Below are 20,497 nucleotides of genomic sequence, written 5' to 3'. Positions count from 1 at the left end.
ATGGGGATCCTGGGGACACTGGACTGATTTGACTCTGCTAATGGGAAGCTCGCCTACAGCGAGGGAGGCAGAAGTGACTCCTATGATTATCAAGTGGGAGGGCGCCATCACGTCGGCTTAGAGGGGCAGGAGCCAAATTCTAGGGGACCCTTGAAGGCGCAACTGAGAGACGGGGCGGGGGTGGGGGTGGGGTGACCAGGTGCGACGCGAGCCTTCCAGACGGAGGAATGGGTGAGGGCGCCTGTGGGGTGTTTGAGGCCAGAGGGAAGCCAGAAGGGCTCTTGGGCGACGCTGCTAATGGCTCTCTGATGTTTGTTATTTCTTTGTAAACAACTGTGTGTACACATCTGATAGTTATTAACAAAGCAACGCCATTTTTTAAGGCAGATTGCAAAACGGCCCTGTTGTTTGTCAGGAAAGAATGGCAAAATCTTTGGCAGGAGGCCACAGATCAGAACTCTGACTCAAAAGGAGGGGGTTGGAAATCCCCAGGCCTCACCTGTCCAGAGGAATGGAGGCGGGGCCTGCCCGTACCAGCCCTCCTCCTGGCTGCAAAGCCGCATGACCTTAGCGGGGTGAGGGGTGGGGGTGGCCAGGGAGAAGGATACAGGCAAGGGGCCTACAAGGGTTTTTTGAATGTAGTTGGAAAGGCTCTCGTGCCCCTCAGATCTCCACTGCTGTCCCACTCACCTTCCAAAAGCCCAGGCTGAAGGGGATGCCACCGTGAGACAGGCACAGCTTCACCAGCACTCCATGGCCTGGCACTGCACAGTTTGCACAGACCCTTTACATGCAACCCTGAAGCACCCAGGAATTATAGCCCATTTTACAGGTCCAGGAACCAAGACTCGGCGAGGGGGAGAGCCTTGCCCAAGAGCTCCATGTCCAATGGCAGAGGTGGAGCCAGAACTCTGGTCAGCTCCCAGCAGTGGCCCTGCCCTACCTCTCAGGGGAAGGGAGGGTCCATGTGGGAGGGTGGGCCCCTGCCAGGGAGCGCCAGCCTGGGGCAGGGGGCACACAGCTGGACTGAGCGAACAGCTGGGCTCTTGGGGGTGGGGGTGGAGATGCCCAGGGTCTGGACAAAGCTGCTTGGACATTTGTGCCTCTCGGTGAGATGTGACTCCACACCAGCTCCCCTCCCACGACTGGGCGCCAGGCCTGGGCTGAAGCTTCACTTCCAGAAGCTGGGGAGAGTGAGGATCAGGGAGGGAAGGGACTTGTCAGGTCGACGAACAACATGAAGAGGAGGAGGGGACTTCCCTGGTGGCCCAGAGGTTAAGAACCCCACCTGCTGGTGCAGGGGACATGGGCTTGATCCCTGGCCCAGGAAGATCCCACATGCCGTGGAGCAAACTAAGCCTCTGCGCCACAGTTACTGAGCCTGAGCTCTAGAGTCTGCAAGCTGCAACTACCGAAGTCCCCTTGCTCTACGAGAGAAGCCACCACTCACTGCAACTAGAGAGAAAGCCTGCACGCAGCAATGAAGACCTGGTGCAGCCAAAAATAATTTTTTTAAAAATTTAAATAAATGTTTTTTTGAAAAAGAAGAGGAGATGAAATATGAACCCAGGGCCATCGGTGCAGACAGCACGGAGCTTGCTCAGCACACTCAGTGGGTGGGCTTTGCATCAGGAGGCTTCAGAGAGGAGGCAGCTACATAGGCCTGGGCTGCAGGACAGCTGCGGCGACCTCGCCTTCCGCCATCAGAGGGTGGTGTTGGGCCAGCAGGGCCTCTGCCCCCGAGGAAGCAGGAACTGGGTCTCTCCGCAGTCTGCTCAGGAATGCAGTGCCTTTGAGACCCAAGAAGTCAAGTTCACCAGGCCCTGGGGCCCACTGAAGAGGCAGAAAGGGGGTCCGAACGGGGTTCATGCCCTGGCCCTCAGCTTGCTGGCTTGTTCACTAAATATGTCTGGACTCCACCCCCAGCACCATGGCCACCCTGGTGGCCAGCCCTGGTCTGGGCTTCTGTCCTCTCTTGCTTGGATGTTTAGAAAGGAGCCGTGAATTTCTCTATGCCTATTCCTAACCTCTTCTGTCCACACTCCACAGGGCAGCCAGAAAAATCTCTGAAATGAAAATCTGATCACATGGTTCCCTGCATAAACCCTTTACTGGCCACCCGTTTCTCCCCAAGAGGGGTCATTCTCAGTGGCAGCTAACCAGACCCTCTGGGACTTGACCACCTTGGGCCTTAACTGTGTCTCCCCGACTCCAACAACCTGAACTCACTAATCCATCACGCTCTGTCCTTCCTCCCTGCCTTTGCTCAGCCTGGACTTCCTCCCCAGTCTTTTTTGTATTTTTATTTTTGGCCACATCATGCAGCATGCAGGATCTTAGTTCTCTGACCAGGGATCGAACACATGCTGCCTACATTGGCAGCACAGTCTTAACCACTGGACCACCAGGGAAGTCCATCCCTCCCCAATCTTGCTCCGTGCACCCTCAAGGAGCCCTCGTCCGGGAGGCCTTCCTTAGGCCTCTTCCTGCCTCCCCAGCAGGGTGCAGGTGCCTTCTCCGTGTCCTCGGAACGAACAGTGCTCATCACACAGCAGAGTTGTCCCCTGCCTCGTGTTGACTCCTATTGACCCCCACCTACACTATCTTGTTTTGATTTTGAGAAATAAACGTAGTCTTCCCTGCTTTACAGGGGAGGAAAGTAAGGCTCAGAGGCACGTTCATTTGCTCAGTGATGGTGCCAGGCTTGGAATTTGGGATGTCAGGCTCCAGAGCCCTGCGTCCCCCTCATGCATCTACCCCCAGAGGTTGGGTCTTACCAGGAGTACAGCTGGAGGAGGGCAGAACCTTGCAGCGTGACTCAGCACTCTGGAGAGACCCAAGGAGAGGGTTGGCTGGGGCAGCCGCAGACAGAGAAGACCCAGAAAGGATGGGCTTGGCTAGCTATGTCGGTGTCCTGGAGTTGAGGGCAGGCAGGGTGAGCGGCCCAAACATAACCAGAAAAACCAGGTCTACTGATCACTTATCATGTGCCAGGAGGCAGTGAGGTACCTTACTGGCCTCTTCTAACCATCCCAGTAAACTTCTAGGAAGGGAATGCTATTATCCCCAATTTACAGATGAGAAATCTGACACTCAAGCTCACCTAGCACATTAGAGGGGAAGCCAAGATTCAAACTCAGCTGTTTCAGCACCATATATTTTTGAACCATTTGAGGATGACTTGCTCAATGTTGGGACAGGAACTACAGCTGCTTGGTAGTTTGTTTGCAATCACCCCCAGACTCGGCCTCCCCCACAGCAGTCTTTGGCACTCCAGGTTCCCCAAGAATGGCAATAAAAGCAGAGGCCAGTTTGGTATAATCCTGGAACACTCCAGGCCCTTAGGGTGGCCCCTGGTAATGTGAGCAGGGGTGTGCCAGCTCTGGCCCTGGACAGTGTACAAGCTCCTCCACTTTGCAGCCTCCTTAATAGCCCTGCTTCATGCTCCTAGTGCCATAGCAACCCATTCCTAAGGGTAGTGGCAAGGGCATGTTGGCTGAAAACACAAGGGGACGGCTTCATGATGTTGGATTTGGCAGCAATGACTTCTTGAAAATGACACTAAACACATAAGTAACAAAAGAAACAACAGATGAACTGGACTTCGTTAAAATTTAAAACTTGTGTGCTTTAAAGGACCTATCAACAGAGTGAGAAGGCAACCCATGAATGAGAAAATATTTGCAAATCATGTAGCCGATGAGATTAAAATTCAGAATGTATAAAGAACTCCTACAAGTCAATGACAACAAAAACAAACTTCACTTAAAAATGAATAAAAGACTTAAATAGATGTTTCTCCAAAGAAGATATACAAAGGGTCAACAGCTCATGAAAAGACGCTGAATATTACTGATTAGGGAAAGCAAAGCAAGACCACAGTGAAACACCACCTTGCACCCCTGAGGATGGCTATTAGCAAACAACAGAGAATGCTAAGTATTGGTGAGGACATGAAGAAATGGAACGCCTGTGCATGGCTGTGAATGTAAAATAGTGCAGCTGCTGTGCAGAACAGTATGACAGCTCCTCAAAAAATTAAACATAGAATTACGTTACGATCCAGACATTCTACTTCTGGGTAAAACTGAAACTTGGGGTCTCGAACAGGTATTTGTACACCAATGTTCATAACAGTTATATTCATAATAGCCAAAAGATGTACAATCCATGTGTCCATTAAGGGAGGAGGGAGGTGGGAGGGGGGTTCAGGACGGGGAACTTATGTAAACCCGGGGCAAATTCATATCAATGTATGGCAAAACCAACCAATATAATATTGTAAAATAATTTGCCTCCAATAAAAAATAAATTAATTACATAAAAAAAAAGAAATGGATGGATAAACAAAATGTATTCTGTTCATACAATGGAATAGTATTTAACCTTTAAGAAATGAAGTTCTGACACATGCTACAACATGAATGAACCTTCAACGACATTAAACTGAGCAAAAGGAGCCAGACACAAAAAGACAAATACTGCATGATCTTACTCCCAAGAAGCACCTAGAGTAGTCAGATTTGTACAGACAGAAAGTAGGATGGTGGTTGCCAGGGTTACTGACCTTTCTGGTCAGGCCCCAACAAGGGTCCCCCTACCTGTTGTCATTCAAGTCAAAAGAATGAGACAGAGTTTAGTTTTGGAAGAAGTTTACATGCATGCTCAGTCGAGTCCAACTCTTTGCAAACCCATGGACTAAACCCCCCCAGGCTCCTCTGTCCATGGAACTTTCCAGGCAAGATTACTGGAGTGGGTTACTACGTCCTACTCCAGGGGATTTTCCCGACCCAGGGCTCAAACACACGTCTCCTGCATCTCCTGCTTTGGCAGGTGGATTATGCACCACTGTGCCACCTGGGAAAGCTTTATTTCTTTCATCAAAGAATGGAAAGGTGCAAGCTCAAGCTCTGGAGTCCAGGGTCTCCTGAGAGGCCGCGGGCAGGGCTGCTTTATAGGGTCAGGGGGCAGTGGGCGGAGTTCTGCACAGCTGCGCCGCTCCCGGCTTCAGATCGCAGTGCCGGGTGCAGCATCTCTGCGCACGGCTCGCTGCTGCCATCTTGAACTGAGTGTCGTGTGCAGCACTTCTGGACACTGCCCACTGAGCTGAGCGGTCGCCACAGCCATTTTGCACTAGGGACTCTGGTCTGAAGAGCCGATGCGAGGTCTCTGCATGCAGCCCCCGGTTAGCAACTGAAACTAGACTAAGCACAGAGGAAAAGGGGGAAAAAGTTAGACTTTATTTCATTACCCACATTCTACTTTAATTTCCCGAGAATTGTTCCTGAGCTTTGCCAATGACACCAGGGGCTTTGAGGAGAGGAAGCAATGGAAAGTTACTGTTTAATGGGTACAGGGTTTCAGTTTGGGAAGATGAAAACGCTCTGGAGACGGATGGTGGTGATGGCTGCCCAACAGCGTTAATGTCACTTGATGCCACTCAACTGCACTCTTAAAAATGGAAAATTTTATGTTAGGCATATTTTACCACAATAGAAAAAAAAGTTTTTAAACAGAGACCTAAATATAAGAGCTAAAACTAAATCTTGGGACTTCCCTGGCAGTCCAGTGGTTGGGAATTTGTCTTCCCATGTCGGCGATATGTGTGTGGTCAGGGAGCTGGGATTCCCACATGGTTTTTTTTTTGCAGCCAAAAACCAAAACATAAAACAGAAGCAATATTGTTACAAGTTCAATAAAGACTTTAAAAATGGTCCATATTAAAAAAAAATGTTGAACATAGAATTACTACCTGCAATTCCACTCCTAAAGATACACCCAAGAGAAGCAAAAATATGTTTCCACAAAAATTTGTACAAAAAATGTTCACAGCAGTAGTATTCATAATATCCAATAAGTGGAAATAACCCAGATGTCCATCAACTGATGAATGGGTAAGCAAAATGTGGTGTATTCATGCAAAAAAATATTATTCAGCTATGAAAGAAATGACATACTGATACCAACTACAATATGGATGAGCCTTGTATACATTATGCTAAGTTAATGAAGCCCATCGAAAGATCACGCACTATATGATTCGATTAATATAAAATATCCAGAATAGGAATTTTCTATCGACGAGATAGAAAGTCGATTAGTAGTTGCCAGAGGCAGGAGCAGGGGTGTAGGAAATGGGGAATGACCGATAGAGGATACAGTGTTTTTTTAGGTGGGGGTAAGGAAAATATTCTGCAATTAGGGACTTCCCTGGTAGTCCAGTGGTTGAGAATCCTTCCTTCCAATGCAGGTGACACGGGTTCCATCCCTGGCAGGAGAACTAAGATTCCGTATGCCTCGGGGAGACTAAGCCCCTGCGTGGAAAACTACAGAGCCCATGTGTTCTGGAAGCCGTGTGCCACAGCCAGAGAGAAGCCTGCCAGCTACAAGAAGATCCCGTGTGTGCCAAAGCTGAGAACCCAACCCAACCAAATAGAAAATAAATATCTGTAAACAATATTCTGCAATTAGACAATGATTGTATAAGATTGTACAACCTTGTGAATATACTAATTTTACACTTAAGAATGGTGAACTTGTATGTGAATTCACACTTTAATAAGAAGGAGGTAAAACTGCCCAGAGGGGAAACAGGGGAAGTAGACCATCCCACAGTTCTACCCAGACCACCAATGGGGCTGGGGCAAGGCGCCCCTTCCTCCCTCCCGCTCGCACAGTTCCCCTTTCATCTCTCCTTTTTAGGCCACCCCACCTCACCCCACTGTGTTCTGAACCCCACCCTGGCCTTTTCCCCAGCAACGTTCACCCCATGGTGAGGCTCCCTCTCCCCCTGAGCCCCCTCTGTACTCACCCAGCTGGTTCTGATACGATGGCATTTCGCACTTCCTAGTAACCAGCATCTGGAAGGAGGGGTCCAGGGTGTGGAGCGGGTGGCCCTGTCCACCCCCTGAGATTGTTTGCTTGTGTCCTGGTTGTTGCCATGGCCCCTGAGAGCTTGGCAAACTAGGACTTGGAGAAGATGGGTACTGGGGGCAGGGTTCGGGGGGGTGTGGTTCTTTTTCACCGAGGTCTTTGTTTCGAGGTAGGGAAATCTATTCTCTTGGGCTCAGAATACCCTGCAGCCCGAGGTGAGTGGATCCAGGTTTCCTAACACACAATGATTATTCACTTTTATCGAGCGACCTCCTACATGCCGGGTACAACGCTGAACACTTTGGGGGAAGACGCAGCTGGGCGGTGGCTCCATTACAGGTCTCAGAGTCAGACGGGCTTGGGTTCAAATCCTGGCTTCCCGTTTCTGGGCTGTGAGTCTTCAGAAAAGTTTCTTAACCTCTCTGGTCTTTCATATCCTTAACTGTAAAATGAGGATGCCCCTACCTGTTTCCAAGCGGTTTGATAAGGAGGTCATGTTCTCAGCACAGAAGTGGCAGACTGAGCGTTCCATGCAGGCGGGGACCCGATCCATCGTGTTTACTGTGAACACGTGTTTCCATCGTGTTTGCGTCCCCAGCTCTGCCCTCCCAAGACAGCCCAGGTGTGCTTTTCACCCGCCCCGCTCTGCACCTAGGCTCACGCCATCCGCTCTGCGGGGTGTCGGGGGTTGCCCTTTCCCCTACCCCAATCTCCACTAACTGACGTCCTCCCTTTCAAGGTTTGGCCCAATGCCGCCTGCATCCCACTGGGGTGATGTCCATGCCTGGATCTTCTCCCTGTTTGGGGTGGAGCCTCCAGAGCTGAGGCTGAGGGGTGGTCTGCAGTGTGACAACAAAGTGATGAACTGCATAGGCTTCTCTCTGGATAGGATACTAACCTCCTCTACCTCAGTTTGCTTGTCTGTAAACTGGGCTTAATGATAGTGGTTACCCAGAAGGGGGCTCTGACATTTAAATGAGGCGATGCACTTAGTTTGTGGCCTGGCATGCACAAAGCCTTCAATAAACATTGTTCAGTTCAGTTCAGTTCAGTCGCTCAGTCATGTCCGACTCTCAGTGACCCCATGAATCACAGCACGCCAGGCCTCCCTGTCCATCACCAACTCCCGGAGTACACTCAAACTCACGTCCACAGAGTCGGTGATGCCATCCAGCCATCTCATTCTCCGTTGTCCCCTTCTCCTCCCGACCCAACCTTTCCCAGCATCAGAGTCTTTTCCAGTGAGTCAACTCGTCGCATGAGGTGGCCAAAGTATTGCAGCTTCAGCTTTAGCATCAGTCCTTCCAATGAACATCCAGGATTGATCTCCTCTAGAATGGACTGGTTGGATCTCCTGTAGATCTGTGTTAATATGGTAGCCATGCGGGACAATCTACAATAAAATTAATTGAAATTTAAGTTAATTAAAACTAACCACATGCCGGGAAAGATTGAGGGCAGGAGAAGGAGGCAACAGAGGATGACATGGTTGGGTGGCATCACCAGCTCAATGGACATGAGTCTAGGCAAACTCCGGGAGATAGTGAAGGACAGGGAAGTCTGGCATGCTGCAGTCCATGGGGTTGCTAAGAGTCAAACATGACTTAGTGATTGAACAATAACAACAACCACATTTCACATGTGACAACTGGCTACCAGTGATGTCCACTAGGAAACCCCCCAGATACAGAACATTTCCATTGCTAAAGAAAGTTCCATTGCACGGTGCTGTCAGTCATGATGATGATAATGTGAATTTGTGGTCTGGGTGAGGAAAAGCGCTTAAGGGTATCTCTCATACCCCTCAGCTCCTCATAGCTCCTGGGGGGACCCCCAACTCCTCCTTCTGGCTCTGCCTGCCCAGCCTCTGACGTCCCCAGGGGTAACTGGAGACCCCCCCCCATCAGGAGGATTAGGGCGAGAAAGGAGCCTGGTGGGAACCAAGCAGGATTAGGGGCTGCTGAAAGCACAGTGAAGGAACCCGATCTCCGCCCGCTGCCCGCCTGGCCTGGCGGGAAGTGGGTGTGGGTGGCAGCAGAAAGAGGCTGGAATGTGGAAAGGGGAGGGACCAGAGGGTGGAGAATTACCTAACTGCTCCAGAGTGTATGCAGCAGGCGCCCTGCACAGAGGGAGATGGCCAAAGACGGCTCCCCTTCACCCACACCGGATTCTATCAGGGCCCAGAGCAGGGAGGTTTCAGCACTCACCCACCTCAGCTAAATCGGTCCCAAGATAGCCCAGGCACGGGGACCCGTGGTGTTCTGAGGGTAGGAGAGCCCTGGGAAGAGAGCCTTGGGCTAACTCAGCTGTTGGGTCTGAGGCTAGGCCAGGGGAGAGTTTCAGCCCCCGTGGACCAGCCTCCCAAGTCCTGGGAGAGGTAGCCATGTAGCTGCACTGTGGTCTCCAGCAGATGCACTCTGGTCTCCTTACAGACAGTCCTGGACAATGCGGCCTCTGCCGTCGGAGTTTCCGACAGCTGGAGGATAAATCTCTTAGAGGCGCACAACCCTTGACAGTGTCCATGTCTCAGTAAAAGGGCAGGGGAACCTTCTGGGTTTCCCTCACCACCTGGCAGAGTGGCGGGGCGCCCCTCACTGATCAGAGGTTCAAAATCCCAAGGAGCACCCATACCGCCTCACGGGCGTCAGCATGCCCCTCCCCCTTAGGACCCGGGATGCGGGATCTTGGACGAGGCCTCCTGTGTCCTCATGACCTCAGCCATGAGCAGGGAGGTCGGCAGGGCTGGGGGCCCTCAGCCCTTCCCTGTATTGAAGGCGCAGGGTGGGCACCGCAGGAGAGAATTTGAAAGACAGGCGGAGCAGTAACCTTCCCCGTAAAAAAAACAAGCCTTTAGCGAGGACACCTTTTGAGTTCCATTTTTCTGCCTAGCCTGGCTCCTCTTGAATATGGACACTTGTTGCAAAAAGCCACGAGCCTCCCACCCCGAAAAAGTGACTAACTTATTTACTAGACTAAGTCCCTGACTGCCAGCCGGCAGAGCTGGGTAAGGGTGAACTTAGCAGGACCGTAGGTGCAGGGTGTCTTCATTAGTGAGAGCGGAAGACTGAGGGTCGGATAGGAGGGTGTCTGCAGGGAGCTCACCCACTGTTTTGTTAGCATTTGCTGCCTTCGAAGCAGCACTCAGACTAGTACCCTTCCCCCCTGAAGTTCCCCTGCCCCTGGAGGCCTGGGAGCGCTGCGGGGGTCCTACAGGCACCCAAGCTGAGCACGCACACCTTGGGAGGCCAGCCTCCTCTCCCTGGCAGGGGACCTCTGACACACCCTGCTTTCCCCACCTGCTCCCCAACCCCGCCCCCCCAAGAACCGTCCAGAGCCAAGCATGGGACCTCAGTTAATCCCAATTATGTAACGTGCAATCCAACGGTTGGCCAAGGAGGAGGCGCCCTGGAGCCACGCCCAGGAGTGGGGGCAAAAGACCTGGCTTGGTCAGGGCCACAGAGCAGGCTCGGCCTCTGACTGGAGCAGCCCCCGCCCCGCCAGACTCACCCAGCGCCATGAGCGGCCGAGTGGGAGACCTGAGTCCCAAGCAGGCAGAGACCCTGGCCAAGGTGAGCTGAGGCAAGGGGCAGGGGCTGAGGGGCTGAGGGAGCACCGTGGCCGGAACCCTCCTCCTCTGCTGGGCTCAGCACGTCCTTGACACTCAGGACTTGTCACCCCCACCCCGGGGTCAGGTCCTACGGTGCCCAGTGACGTCCTGTCCAGGGCAGCGCCAGGGGCAACAGCACCGTTTGCAGACGGTAGGGCAAGTGCCAGACCCAGAGAACTTTGTCTGACCTGCCCCCTCCTCCCCCTCCCATAGGTAGGAGCCGGAGATGCTGAGGCTCAGCCCTCTGACTGTTCCGCCTCACTCCCCGGGACCCTGAACGCTCTTACCTGTCTGTAAGGGCTAAGAGTCAGGGCAGAGCGTGTATGTCATCCCCACGGTCAATGCGGAGGAGGATGCATAATTACCAGCCATGTTTTCACGGAAAATGGGATGGACAAAAAGACGCACTGGGAATAACAAATGAAAAGAACAAAGAATATTCACTCCTCAACCCAGCTACCCACCAGCCACCCATCGATCTTCCCCTCCATCCCTCCTCCCACCCCGCCCGCCCGACGACCGAGCCTCCTCCGTCCACTCACGCCCCCTCTCTCCTTCTGTCCATTCACTGGCCTCCTCTTCATTTTGTCCCATCCATCCCTCCGCCCACCGCCTTCCATCGCCGCAGGCCAGACTGCACTGGAAGAGAAGGAAGGAAACTGAAAACTTTTAAAAAACGTATCACTGAGTCTGAGCTCCAACCAGCATCTCTCTTCCCAGTTCCGAGAAAATGTCCAGGACGTGTTGCCCGCCCTGCCCAACCCGGATGACTATTTCCTTCTGCGCTGGCTCCGAGGTGAGGGCGGACATTGGGGAGGTCAGGGCGAGGGGCAGCAAGAGGGACCTGGTACCAACTGCTCCAGAAGGACCCACGGCTCACAGGATCCGACTGCATCATCTTGCTTCACGTTCAGGTCCCGGAGAGGGAAGGGGCCAGGAAAGGAAGGTCCCCTCTAAGGCCCCCGGTGCCCTCCATAGCCCCGCCTCCTGCCCGGGACCAGGACAAGATGACTGCGAGTCAGCCTCTTTCATACCTCACCCCTTCCTTCCGTCTTCCCACAGCTCGAAATTTCGACCTGCAGAAATCAGAGGCCATGCTCCGCAAGGTGAGACCTATCCCCCCCAGAAACTTTGCTGAGGGCGTCTGTCGGGGGCAGTTCCCGCCTCCAGCCGCTACCTCCATCCCCTCCTCACCACTCATCTCCCTTTCAGTACATGGAGTTCCGGAAGACCATGGACATTGACCACATCCTTGAATGGCAGCCCCCCGAGGTGAGCCAGCAGCGCCCTCCACACCCCCAGGTTTTGACAGACATACCACCCAACAGCCTCGGCATCACTGGGGACCGTGAGTATAGGGCAGCAAGCCTGAGAGGCCTGTGGAACCCCCGGGAAACTGCAGCCAACTCTCCTGTAATAATTATGAATGTTTCCTATTAAGATCCAAGCTTGAGTAAAGACGTTACCTGCATGAACTCACTTAATCCTCAAAAGCCTGAGGTGGATACAGCTGTACCCATTGCACACATGAGGACACTGAGGCCCAACAGTGGTTAAGCAGCCACCCATAGTCCCACAGCCCCTAGGTGGAGCTGGGATTTGAGCTTAAGCCTCCAAACACAGGCTCTTCAGCAGCACAGTTAGCTCGTGGCTCTGAGCCCTTACCCCCTGGAGCCTTGCTCAAAGCATCCTGTCTAGGTGGGAAAGAAACTTCGCCCACTGAGGACTCGGGAAGAACAGGCCCACCGTGGTGCCTTAGTTAAACTAAGTCCTCATTTCATTCACGGAGCACAAGCTCTGAGACAGGCAGGCTGCTATGCCAATGTGATCCTGGGGACTTGCCCCAACAGAGGAGGGGGAATGGTGCTTAGAGAGGTGGGATCACTTGTTCAAGGGTGCACAGCAGGGAAGCAGCCATATCTGTGTTTTGAACCAGGTCTGCTCACCTTCAGTATCCACGTTTTTCATCACTAAGCCCAACCCCTCTCCGTGGAAAGGGGCATGGGAGACTTTGCGGGAGAACTCAAGAGCCCAGAGGGCCTCCGGCAGGACTGGCTGGGTCCTGCCTTTGCCACGTATCTGCCATGAGCAAGGGCCTCCCCTGCAAGCCCCTCAGCTTTCTCACCTGGATGGTAGGGCCGCCCTCCAGGGAAGGGAAGGTGCTTGTACCACAGTGTGTATAGGCTCAGACTGCCCAGGGCAGCCTGGTTGGCAGGGGGTGGGGGTGGGGGGGTGGGCGGCGATCTCTGGATTTGGTCGCTTACTCGTGTCTGACTCTTTGCGACCTCATGGACTGTAGCCCACCAGGCTCCTCTGTCCATGGGATTCTCCAGGCAAGAATACTGAAGTGGTTTAGCCATGCCCTCCTCCAGGGGATCTTCCCAATCCAGGGATCGAACCCGGGGCTCCTGCACTGCAGGCGGACTCTTTTCCATCTTTTCCACCAGGGAAGCCCAAGGCAGTCTCTGGGAGGTTGCACACTGCCCAGTTCCATGTGCCTGTCCTCATGCAGGTGATCCAGAAGTACATGCCTGGGGGCCTGTGCGGCTATGACCGAGACGGCTGCCCCGTGTGGTACGACATCATCGGGCCGCTGGACCCCAAGGGCCTGCTCTTCTCGGTCACCAAGCAGGACCTGCTCAAGACCAAGATGAGGGACTGTGAGCGCATCCTGCACGAGTGTGACCTGCAGACCGAGCGGGTGAGGCTGCCCGGGCCCGCGATCCCGGGAACACACCTGCGCCCTCAACGTCACAGCCAGAGGGCTCGGGCTCCCACACCAGCTCCGACACGTCCTAGCTGTGCCGCTGTGGAAAGTCACCTCACCCCTTTCTGAGCCTGTCTCCTCACCTCCGAAACCAACACAATATTAATGGTTGCAGAGATGAAGTCAGATAATATGAGTACGTGGCCGGCACCTGGGGCCTCTCAGCAATGCTAGCTACCACGATTCCCTCGAGTCTGCCCGTGCTGCTGCTTCTGTTGGGATAGTCCAACCCGCAGCACGTACACGTCCCCCTCCACACCGCCTTTGGCTCTGTCCTATCCCTCTTTCAAGGCTCAGACGGGCACCTTCTCTGAGGCCCCCATCTGGGTTGACGCGCGTCCTCTGTGCTGGCCAGTCGCGGCTCTCAGCTCAGTGTGGTGACCCAGTTGCTGGTCAGTCTCCCCATCCCGACTGTGAACTCTTTAAGGAAAAGAGCTCTGGATTATTGAGCTATATGCCATATTCTCAGTGCCTGGCTCAAAACAGGTGTTGAATAAATATTAGCTGGACAAACGGAGGGATGAATGGATAAATGAACAGCTGTATGAAGGGGTGGCTGGGTGAACTGGTGAATAGCTGGGTCAACTAAGGATGGGTGGATAGGCAGATGGATGGTGGATGGATGATGAACGGGAGATGGACAGTGGATGGACGGACGGTAAATGCAGTCACGGTTTTGTCTGCTCGTTCCTCTGGGGACAGAGCAGGGAGCTGGCCTGGGGGGGCATGTGCTGAGGCACCGTCTCCCAAGTTCTGAGCCCGCACCCTGATCCTTGCTCTTGTCCTTGCAGCTGGGGAGGAAGATTGAGACCATCGTGATGATATTCGACTGCGAGGGGCTGGGGCTGAAGCACTTCTGGAAGCCCCTGGTAGAAGTGTACCAGGAGGTGAGCAAAGACCTGGGCACCCCCGCTTGCTTCAGCCGCCAGTCTGCCCAGCAGGGACCTGGCCGCTCGCTCAGAGCTGGGATCTAGCAGCAGGTGGCAGCCTTTCCACCACTGCAGTCCGGGCCCCATCTCTGTGTTTCCCGAAGACCGCGCAGAACAGGCCTCGGGAACAGCACGCACGGACGCCACAGGGGCCAGCTTCCAACAAACCCTCCCCTGCCCCATCACCCCCGCCCCGCTCTGACACGGGAAGGTCACGCAAGCCCTCCACGCCCCACTGTCCTCACCTACAGAATGGGGGGGTACTGACTGTCCGCCCAAAGGGACACAGCCGCGCTTCTGTGAACTGACCCGTAAACCACACACACGCACGCGCCAAACGAGCGTGTCTTCTCACTAGCTCCATCATGACCGACTCTCTGTGACCCCACAGACTGTAGCCCGCTAGGCTCCTCAGTCCTTGGGATCCTCCAGACGAGAGTACCGGAATGGGTTGCCATTTCCCACTCCAGGGGAGCTCCCGACCCAGCCTGCATCTCCTGCATCTGCTGTGTCGGCAGGTGAACTCTTTACCTGTGAGGCCCCAGTAGTGAGCACTCAGTGGACAGCAGCCTTTATCGTCACTGTGCCACTGATGCTGTAAGAGTCATTCTAAAGATGGTTACTATGATGTCATTACTATGAGGGTGTGGTCACAGTGGTCTGTGGAGAGGTTTCCTCCAGGGACCCTGCAAGCGATGGAAAGGAGGGAAACCCTCCGCAGCCGTCTGAAGCCTCCACGGGGAGGTTGCAAAGGGGTGGGGTAGGAGAAGAGGAGGTATGGGCTCTGATGGGGTCTTTCCTGGTTCCACAGTTCTTTGGCCTCCTTGAAGAGAATTACCCAGAGACCCTGAAGTTCATGCTCATTGTGAAAGGTGTGTGGCAGGTGACTGCACTCCTCTGGGCCTCCAATCCCTTATCTGAACTCTGAGGACAATAATAGTACCTTCTTTCCTGGAAGCAGAGAGGCAGGTTGGTTGCTTGGCTGCATGCAAATCACTCAGAGAGCCTAGAACAGAGTAAGTTCTCCATCAACGGTAAATTCTACCGCTGGTTTTCCTGCAAGAAAAGGCAGCTCCAACCCCAGCTTGTCCAGGAATCCCCCCTCACCTCTCCTACCAGGGTCTGTCTCTCCCTCCTCAAACTGCCTCTGCCACTGGCAGCCGGTGCAGCCCAGCCTGGCCTTTCCTGCCTACTGCCTTCTGAGCAGTTATCTTTATGTATTCATCCTGCTTTCCTTGAGTTGTCTACTCCTTGAAGGCGAAGCCTTTGATTCTTCACTTCTACTGTATCCCTCCCAGGCTTGGGGCTAGGTGGGCACTCAATAGCATTTGGGTAGTTGTTATTTGGGTGGGCGGATTGATGGAAGGATGGTTGTATGGTGATGGTTGACTGGACTGGTTGATTCATTGCTTAGTTTGCTGTCTGTTTAACTGGCCAGTTGGTTAGCTGATTAGTTGACTGCCTGGTGGTTGATTGCATATCTGATTGACTGGTTGGGTAGTTGTTAGTTTGGTAGACTGATTGAGTGACTAGTTAGCATTTTGGTTGGCTATGAGGGTGAGTGTCTAGTTGGCAGACTGGTTAGTTGGTTTGGCTGGATTGTGGATGGTTGACTGCTGGTTACTTGGCTGGTTGGTTATTTGAATGGTTGAGTGACTGGAAAAGGCAGTTGGTTGGGCAGTTAGCTGGTTGTTTAACTGACTGGTTTTCTGGTAGGCTGGTTGATGGGTTGGTGAGAACTGGTTGGCTGTTTGTTGACTGGTCTGCTGGCTGTCTGATACATTGGGTGATTGGATGGTTGGGTAGTTGGCTGCTTGTTGGCTTAGCTGGTTGGATGGTTTGTCAGGTGCAGGGCATTGAAACTCGCCAAGGTAATTCATGGTTCTTCCACGTTGTTGGCTCTGATTGTTTTGGAGAGAGTGGCCCAATGGAATTATTATTATACTTGCTTGTATCTCTCTAGCCACCAAACTGTTCCCTGTGGGATACAACCTCATGAAGCCCTTTTTGAGTGAGGACACTCGCAGGAAAATTGTAGTGTTGGGAAGTAAGTAGCTCCAGCTCCATCCCCGGAAATCTATTCATGAACTTTGGAGTAAGTTGGTCCATCACCCCCATCCAGAGGTCCGCACATCCCCTGGAGTCAGAGGCCCCTCCTTCTCAAAGGTGCAGTGGGTCTCACACTGCGGAGTCTACCCTGTTACCTCTGTCTTACTCCCTGCCACACCTCTTTGGCAACCAAGGCCTCCACATCTTCCTCCTTAGCAGCTTCAGTTTGGTTGCTGGTCATCCTCTGGGCTCCGGGCCTCAGTTTCTTTGCATTAACCTTCTATGGCCATGTAGGGAGGATAACTTGGATTGGTTGTAGGGGTGGGACCACGTGACACCCAAGGATCCAGAACACAGAGCTTTGCACAGGGTGTGAAGAACAGTAATGGGCTTTATGACTGTGATATTGAAGCAGCAGAGAGGGGGCGGCCCTTTCAAAGACCCCAGGCTGTCCCTCTTCCACCCAGAGGTCTGGCTTGAGTGGGCCATTTGCACACTGCAAGGCTGCCAACATGGTCCTTGACCTCATTGGGATTTAAAGTCTCCTTAAGGCAGCTGCTGCTGCTGCTGCTGCTAAGTCGCTTCAGTCGTGTCTGACTCTGTGCAACCCCATAGACGGCAGCCGACCAGGCTCCGCCGTCCCTGGGATTCTCCAGGCAAGAACACTGAAGTGGGTTGCCATTTCCTTCTCCAATGTTGACTACTCATCCCTGGGAGACCATCAAAAATGGGCAAACCGATCAGCCAGGGAAAACCTGTTTCCATAGCAACACAACTCCGGAAGACACTTGTACAGCCCAAGGCCTGAAAGGCTGGGGAATCAGCCCTGGTAGCCCAGCTCCTGTAGGGCCACCCCCACCCGCCAAGCTCAGGCCCTCCTGGTAGGAATAGGGGGCGCTGACGGGACCCCTCCATGCTCAATAGTCGCCCTTCAACCCCTCTGCCCACAGGCAACTGGAAGGAAGGACTGCTAAAACTCATCAGTCCTGAGCAACTGCCTGCCCAGTTTGGGGGGACCCTGACTGACCCAGATGGGAACCCCAAATGTTTAACCAAGGTATGAGGAGTCCCAGAACAGGGGAGGGTGGAGGGGTGGAGCCAGCTTCCTTTCTCAGCCACTCATTCATTCCACCAGTGTCTATGGAGAGACACCTGTGGGCCAGGTATTGAGTCAGTCCCAGTCCTGCCCTAACAGAGCTCTCAGCAGCTGTTTAGACAAACGAGAAATGGGAGAATTTTGACCCAGAGGGATGAGCTGGGAGAGAAAGTTCCCGGAAGAGGCCCCGACGAAGGCTGGTGGTACACAGAAGGCTTCCCGCTGGGGCGTAAGGGAGGACAGGATGAGCAGAATACTTCTGGAAGATGGGGAACAGGCAGGAGACACAGCCTGAGAGATGCAATGTCTGGGAGCGGGGAACAAGCCCATCCTGCTCTGTGTCCGCAGATCAACTACGGTGGGGAGATCCCCAAGGCCATGTACGTGAGGGACCAGGTGAAGACTCAGTACGAGCACTCGGCGCAGATCAGCCGCGGCTCCTCACACCAGGTGGAGTACGAGATCCTGTTCCCAGGCTGTGTCCTCAGGTGAGGCTCAGGCCAGCGCCCGCACCCCAGCGGGACCCTCGCCCCTCGGGGATCTCTCAGACTCAGCAGCATCCCGTGCTCCTTCCCCTCCCCCCAACACAGGTGGCAGTTCGTGTCGGACGGAGGGGACATCGGCTTTGGGGTTTTCCTGAAGACCAAGATGGGGGAGCGGCAGCGGGCCGCAGAGATGACGGAGGTGCTGGCCAGCCAGCGCTACAACTCCCACATGGTGCCAGAGGACGGGAGCCTCACCTGCACGGAGGCAGGCGTCTGTAAGTCTGCCCTGGGTGGGCCCCAGCTCTGGAAGGATGGAGCCACCTGTCCCATGGTTTAGAGGAAGAAAAGGAGAGGCAGTGACCCCCCTCCCCAGGGCCATACAGCCTAGGTCAGTGCCATTCATCCACAGAGTCAGTCACGCAGTCCACGCTCCAGTGCAACTGTGGTGTGCAGGGAGCCAAACAGGCCTTGAAGGGGTGGAGAGCATCGCAGGGCACAGGCAAGGGACAACAGGGGAGATGACTTTCCCCAGGAGGAAACCGGGGCTCTGAGAAGTAAGTCAACTTCAGAGCCACACAGCTGAATGTGGTGCCAGGGTTCTAGCTCAGCCTGGTGGTAGCGGCATAACCCTGGGCAAAAATCTTGAAAGTCTTATCGACCTGGAGGCTTTGTTTGCTCACCTGGGAAGCAGAGGTTACAACTCCTACCTCTCAGGGTGCTTGTAAGGAGGTTTGTAAGTAGGGGAGACAGGAGGTGTGTTCAGGCCTAGCCCAGCACCCCGCTTCATCCTCGGGGCCTGGGAGGCCTCTGACATTCCCAGCTGCCCCCCGAGGACACCCCGTCATGTGAGTGTCCAGGTGTGGAGACAATGGGATGCAGTGGCCATTGTTCTTGTTGCCAGTTGGTGCAACTAAAACCAGGCTGGGCACGTGCCAGGGGGAGGTCAGGGTCTGTATACAGGCCCTGCTAAGGAGGGGTAGTTCCCAGGGGGAAGAGGACAAGAGTGGGGGGAGCTTGGCCTTGCTTGGCAAACAAAACAGTTGGGAACACAACCTGTTCTCCCCCATGGCTAGGGCAGGGCGCAGGGAGTATAGAGTCAGGCCCAACTACCCATTTTTCCATCTGTCCCCCCAGACGTCCTGCGCTTTGACAACACCTATAGCTTTGTCCATGCCAAGAAGGTCAGCTTCACAGTGGAGGTGCTGCTCCCGGATGAGGGCATGCAGAAATACGACAAAGAGCTCACCCCTGTCTAGGCAGCTCCCTCACTTCCCAGAGACCCTGGCCCTTTGCTCTCTGTCTCTGTATTCCTCTCCCACCCCCTCCAAAGACTGCTCAGTAGTCCTCTTGGCTCTGACATTAGTCAGAAGAGAAAGGGCTGTCTTGGGGAAAACCCACGCGCTGTGATCAGATCAGGAAAAGTAGGGGAGGCTCTGCTTTGGAGGATGCTGAGGTTGCAGAAGAGGCAAGGGTGAAAGCAAGAGGTGGGTGTCCCTGCAACCCGAGAAATAGAAACATGAACCTCCTAGCCTTTGTTCTCACTTCTCCTGGGGCCTTTGTTGCTTGAATTTCTTCCCCATGAGTTATCAGCAACTTGGGTCAGAGATGTATCTAAATTCTTTTTACTTCTACTCTCATAGAAGTAAACGCTCAACTAATGTGACGTTGAATGGAGGTAGGGAGAAAATGGGTGTGCAAGATAAAAAGAAGTCTACAAGGGGAGGTTTCAGCACCTCGGACAGGGGCTGTGGCGGGATGGTCGCTCCTGAGACTCACGTGACCCAGCCCCCAGATTTCTGGCACTGGCTGCCCCCTGGGGTAGGTAGGAGCTGTCTATAGAAGGCTTTGTCTGACTCAAGACACACAGCTTTCCCAAAACCCCTCACTCCCACCCTTACCACCTCCCCTTGGAACTCACAGCTTATGTTTCAAGCAATTCAAGGCACTTCCTTAAAAGCAAAGGAAGTCACATCTGGGTCTAGCTGCTGCCTGGCAATAAAAAAAAAAAAAAAATCACTGCTGTCATTCAGCGAGTTCTGTCGATGTACCATAGATGGGCCAAATGCTTTATGAGTTTAGCTCATTTCATTCTCACACCTGCCCTGGAGTTACATATCACAGCCACATATGCATAAGGAAACTAAGACTCAGAGAGGTGAAGTCACTTTCCCAACACCACACAGCATCCAAGACCCAGGTGTCTGTTTAAGTCCAAAGACATTGCTCTTAATTGTTCCGTAATACCACTGCCTACGACTCTACGTTTACAGAAAAGAAGGAATATCTTAGATTGTCCAGTGGAAAGGTCTCAGATGTCACCGTCTCCAATCCCAGTTTGTGGGCAGAAGAGGATTATGCCCATTGAGCAGTTGGAACAATGGAGACCCCCGATGCTGATTAAGCAGGTCATCCAAGGAAACTCACAGCAGAGCAGGCAGGGCTTGTGGTTCAAAGCCCAGCATCCAATCCACTGCTCACATGGCCGCTGAGAAGTGCGGCTTCTTGCCACCCACCATGACCCTGGGTGACTCGGGGAGACACCAAGGCCCCAGGAGATTTCTGCTCCGGGGACATGGAGCTCCTGGCTTGAGCCCCAGGTCCTGATACATCTCTTGACAGCAGGAGAGGAGTTCCACAGAGAATACGGGTGGGTGGGAACCGAAGGACTCGAGGTTCCTTGGGAATGAGCTG

At 53.6% G+C, this 20,497-nt stretch overlaps 1 protein-coding gene across 2 annotated transcripts; it reads left to right on the top strand.

The window, feature by feature from the left end:
* The first annotated feature begins 10,302 nt into the window (after positions 1–10,302).
* SEC14L3 (SEC14 like lipid binding 3) lies at positions 10,303–19,816 on the top strand. Of its 2 annotated transcripts, none has more exons than XM_055405322.2 (12): positions 10,303–10,442; positions 11,201–11,276; positions 11,543–11,586; positions 11,693–11,752; positions 12,993–13,181; positions 14,039–14,134; positions 14,988–15,048; positions 16,140–16,223; positions 17,176–17,282; positions 17,670–17,809; positions 17,912–18,081; positions 18,941–19,816. In XM_055405322.2, exons 1-12 carry the CDS (start codon positions 10,389–10,391, stop codon positions 19,060–19,062), a joined length of 1,203 nt encoding a protein of 400 aa, XP_055261297.1. In that variant the 5' UTR covers positions 10,303–10,388; the 3' UTR covers positions 19,063–19,816. The 2 variants fall into 2 exon arrangements, with proteins under 2 accessions (XP_055261297.1, XP_055261298.1); XM_055405323.2 differs by having other exon boundaries at positions 10,311–10,442; positions 11,109–11,276.
* Positions 19,817–20,497: the final 681 nt, after the last annotated feature.

This window comes from Moschus berezovskii, chromosome 19 (assembly GCF_049115385.1).
Source record: "Moschus berezovskii isolate FMDL1 chromosome 19, NW_MosBer_1.0, whole genome shotgun sequence".
NCBI lineage: Eukaryota > Metazoa > Chordata > Mammalia > Artiodactyla > Moschidae > Moschus > Moschus berezovskii.
This window is presented reverse-complemented; position numbering and strand designations above follow the sequence as displayed.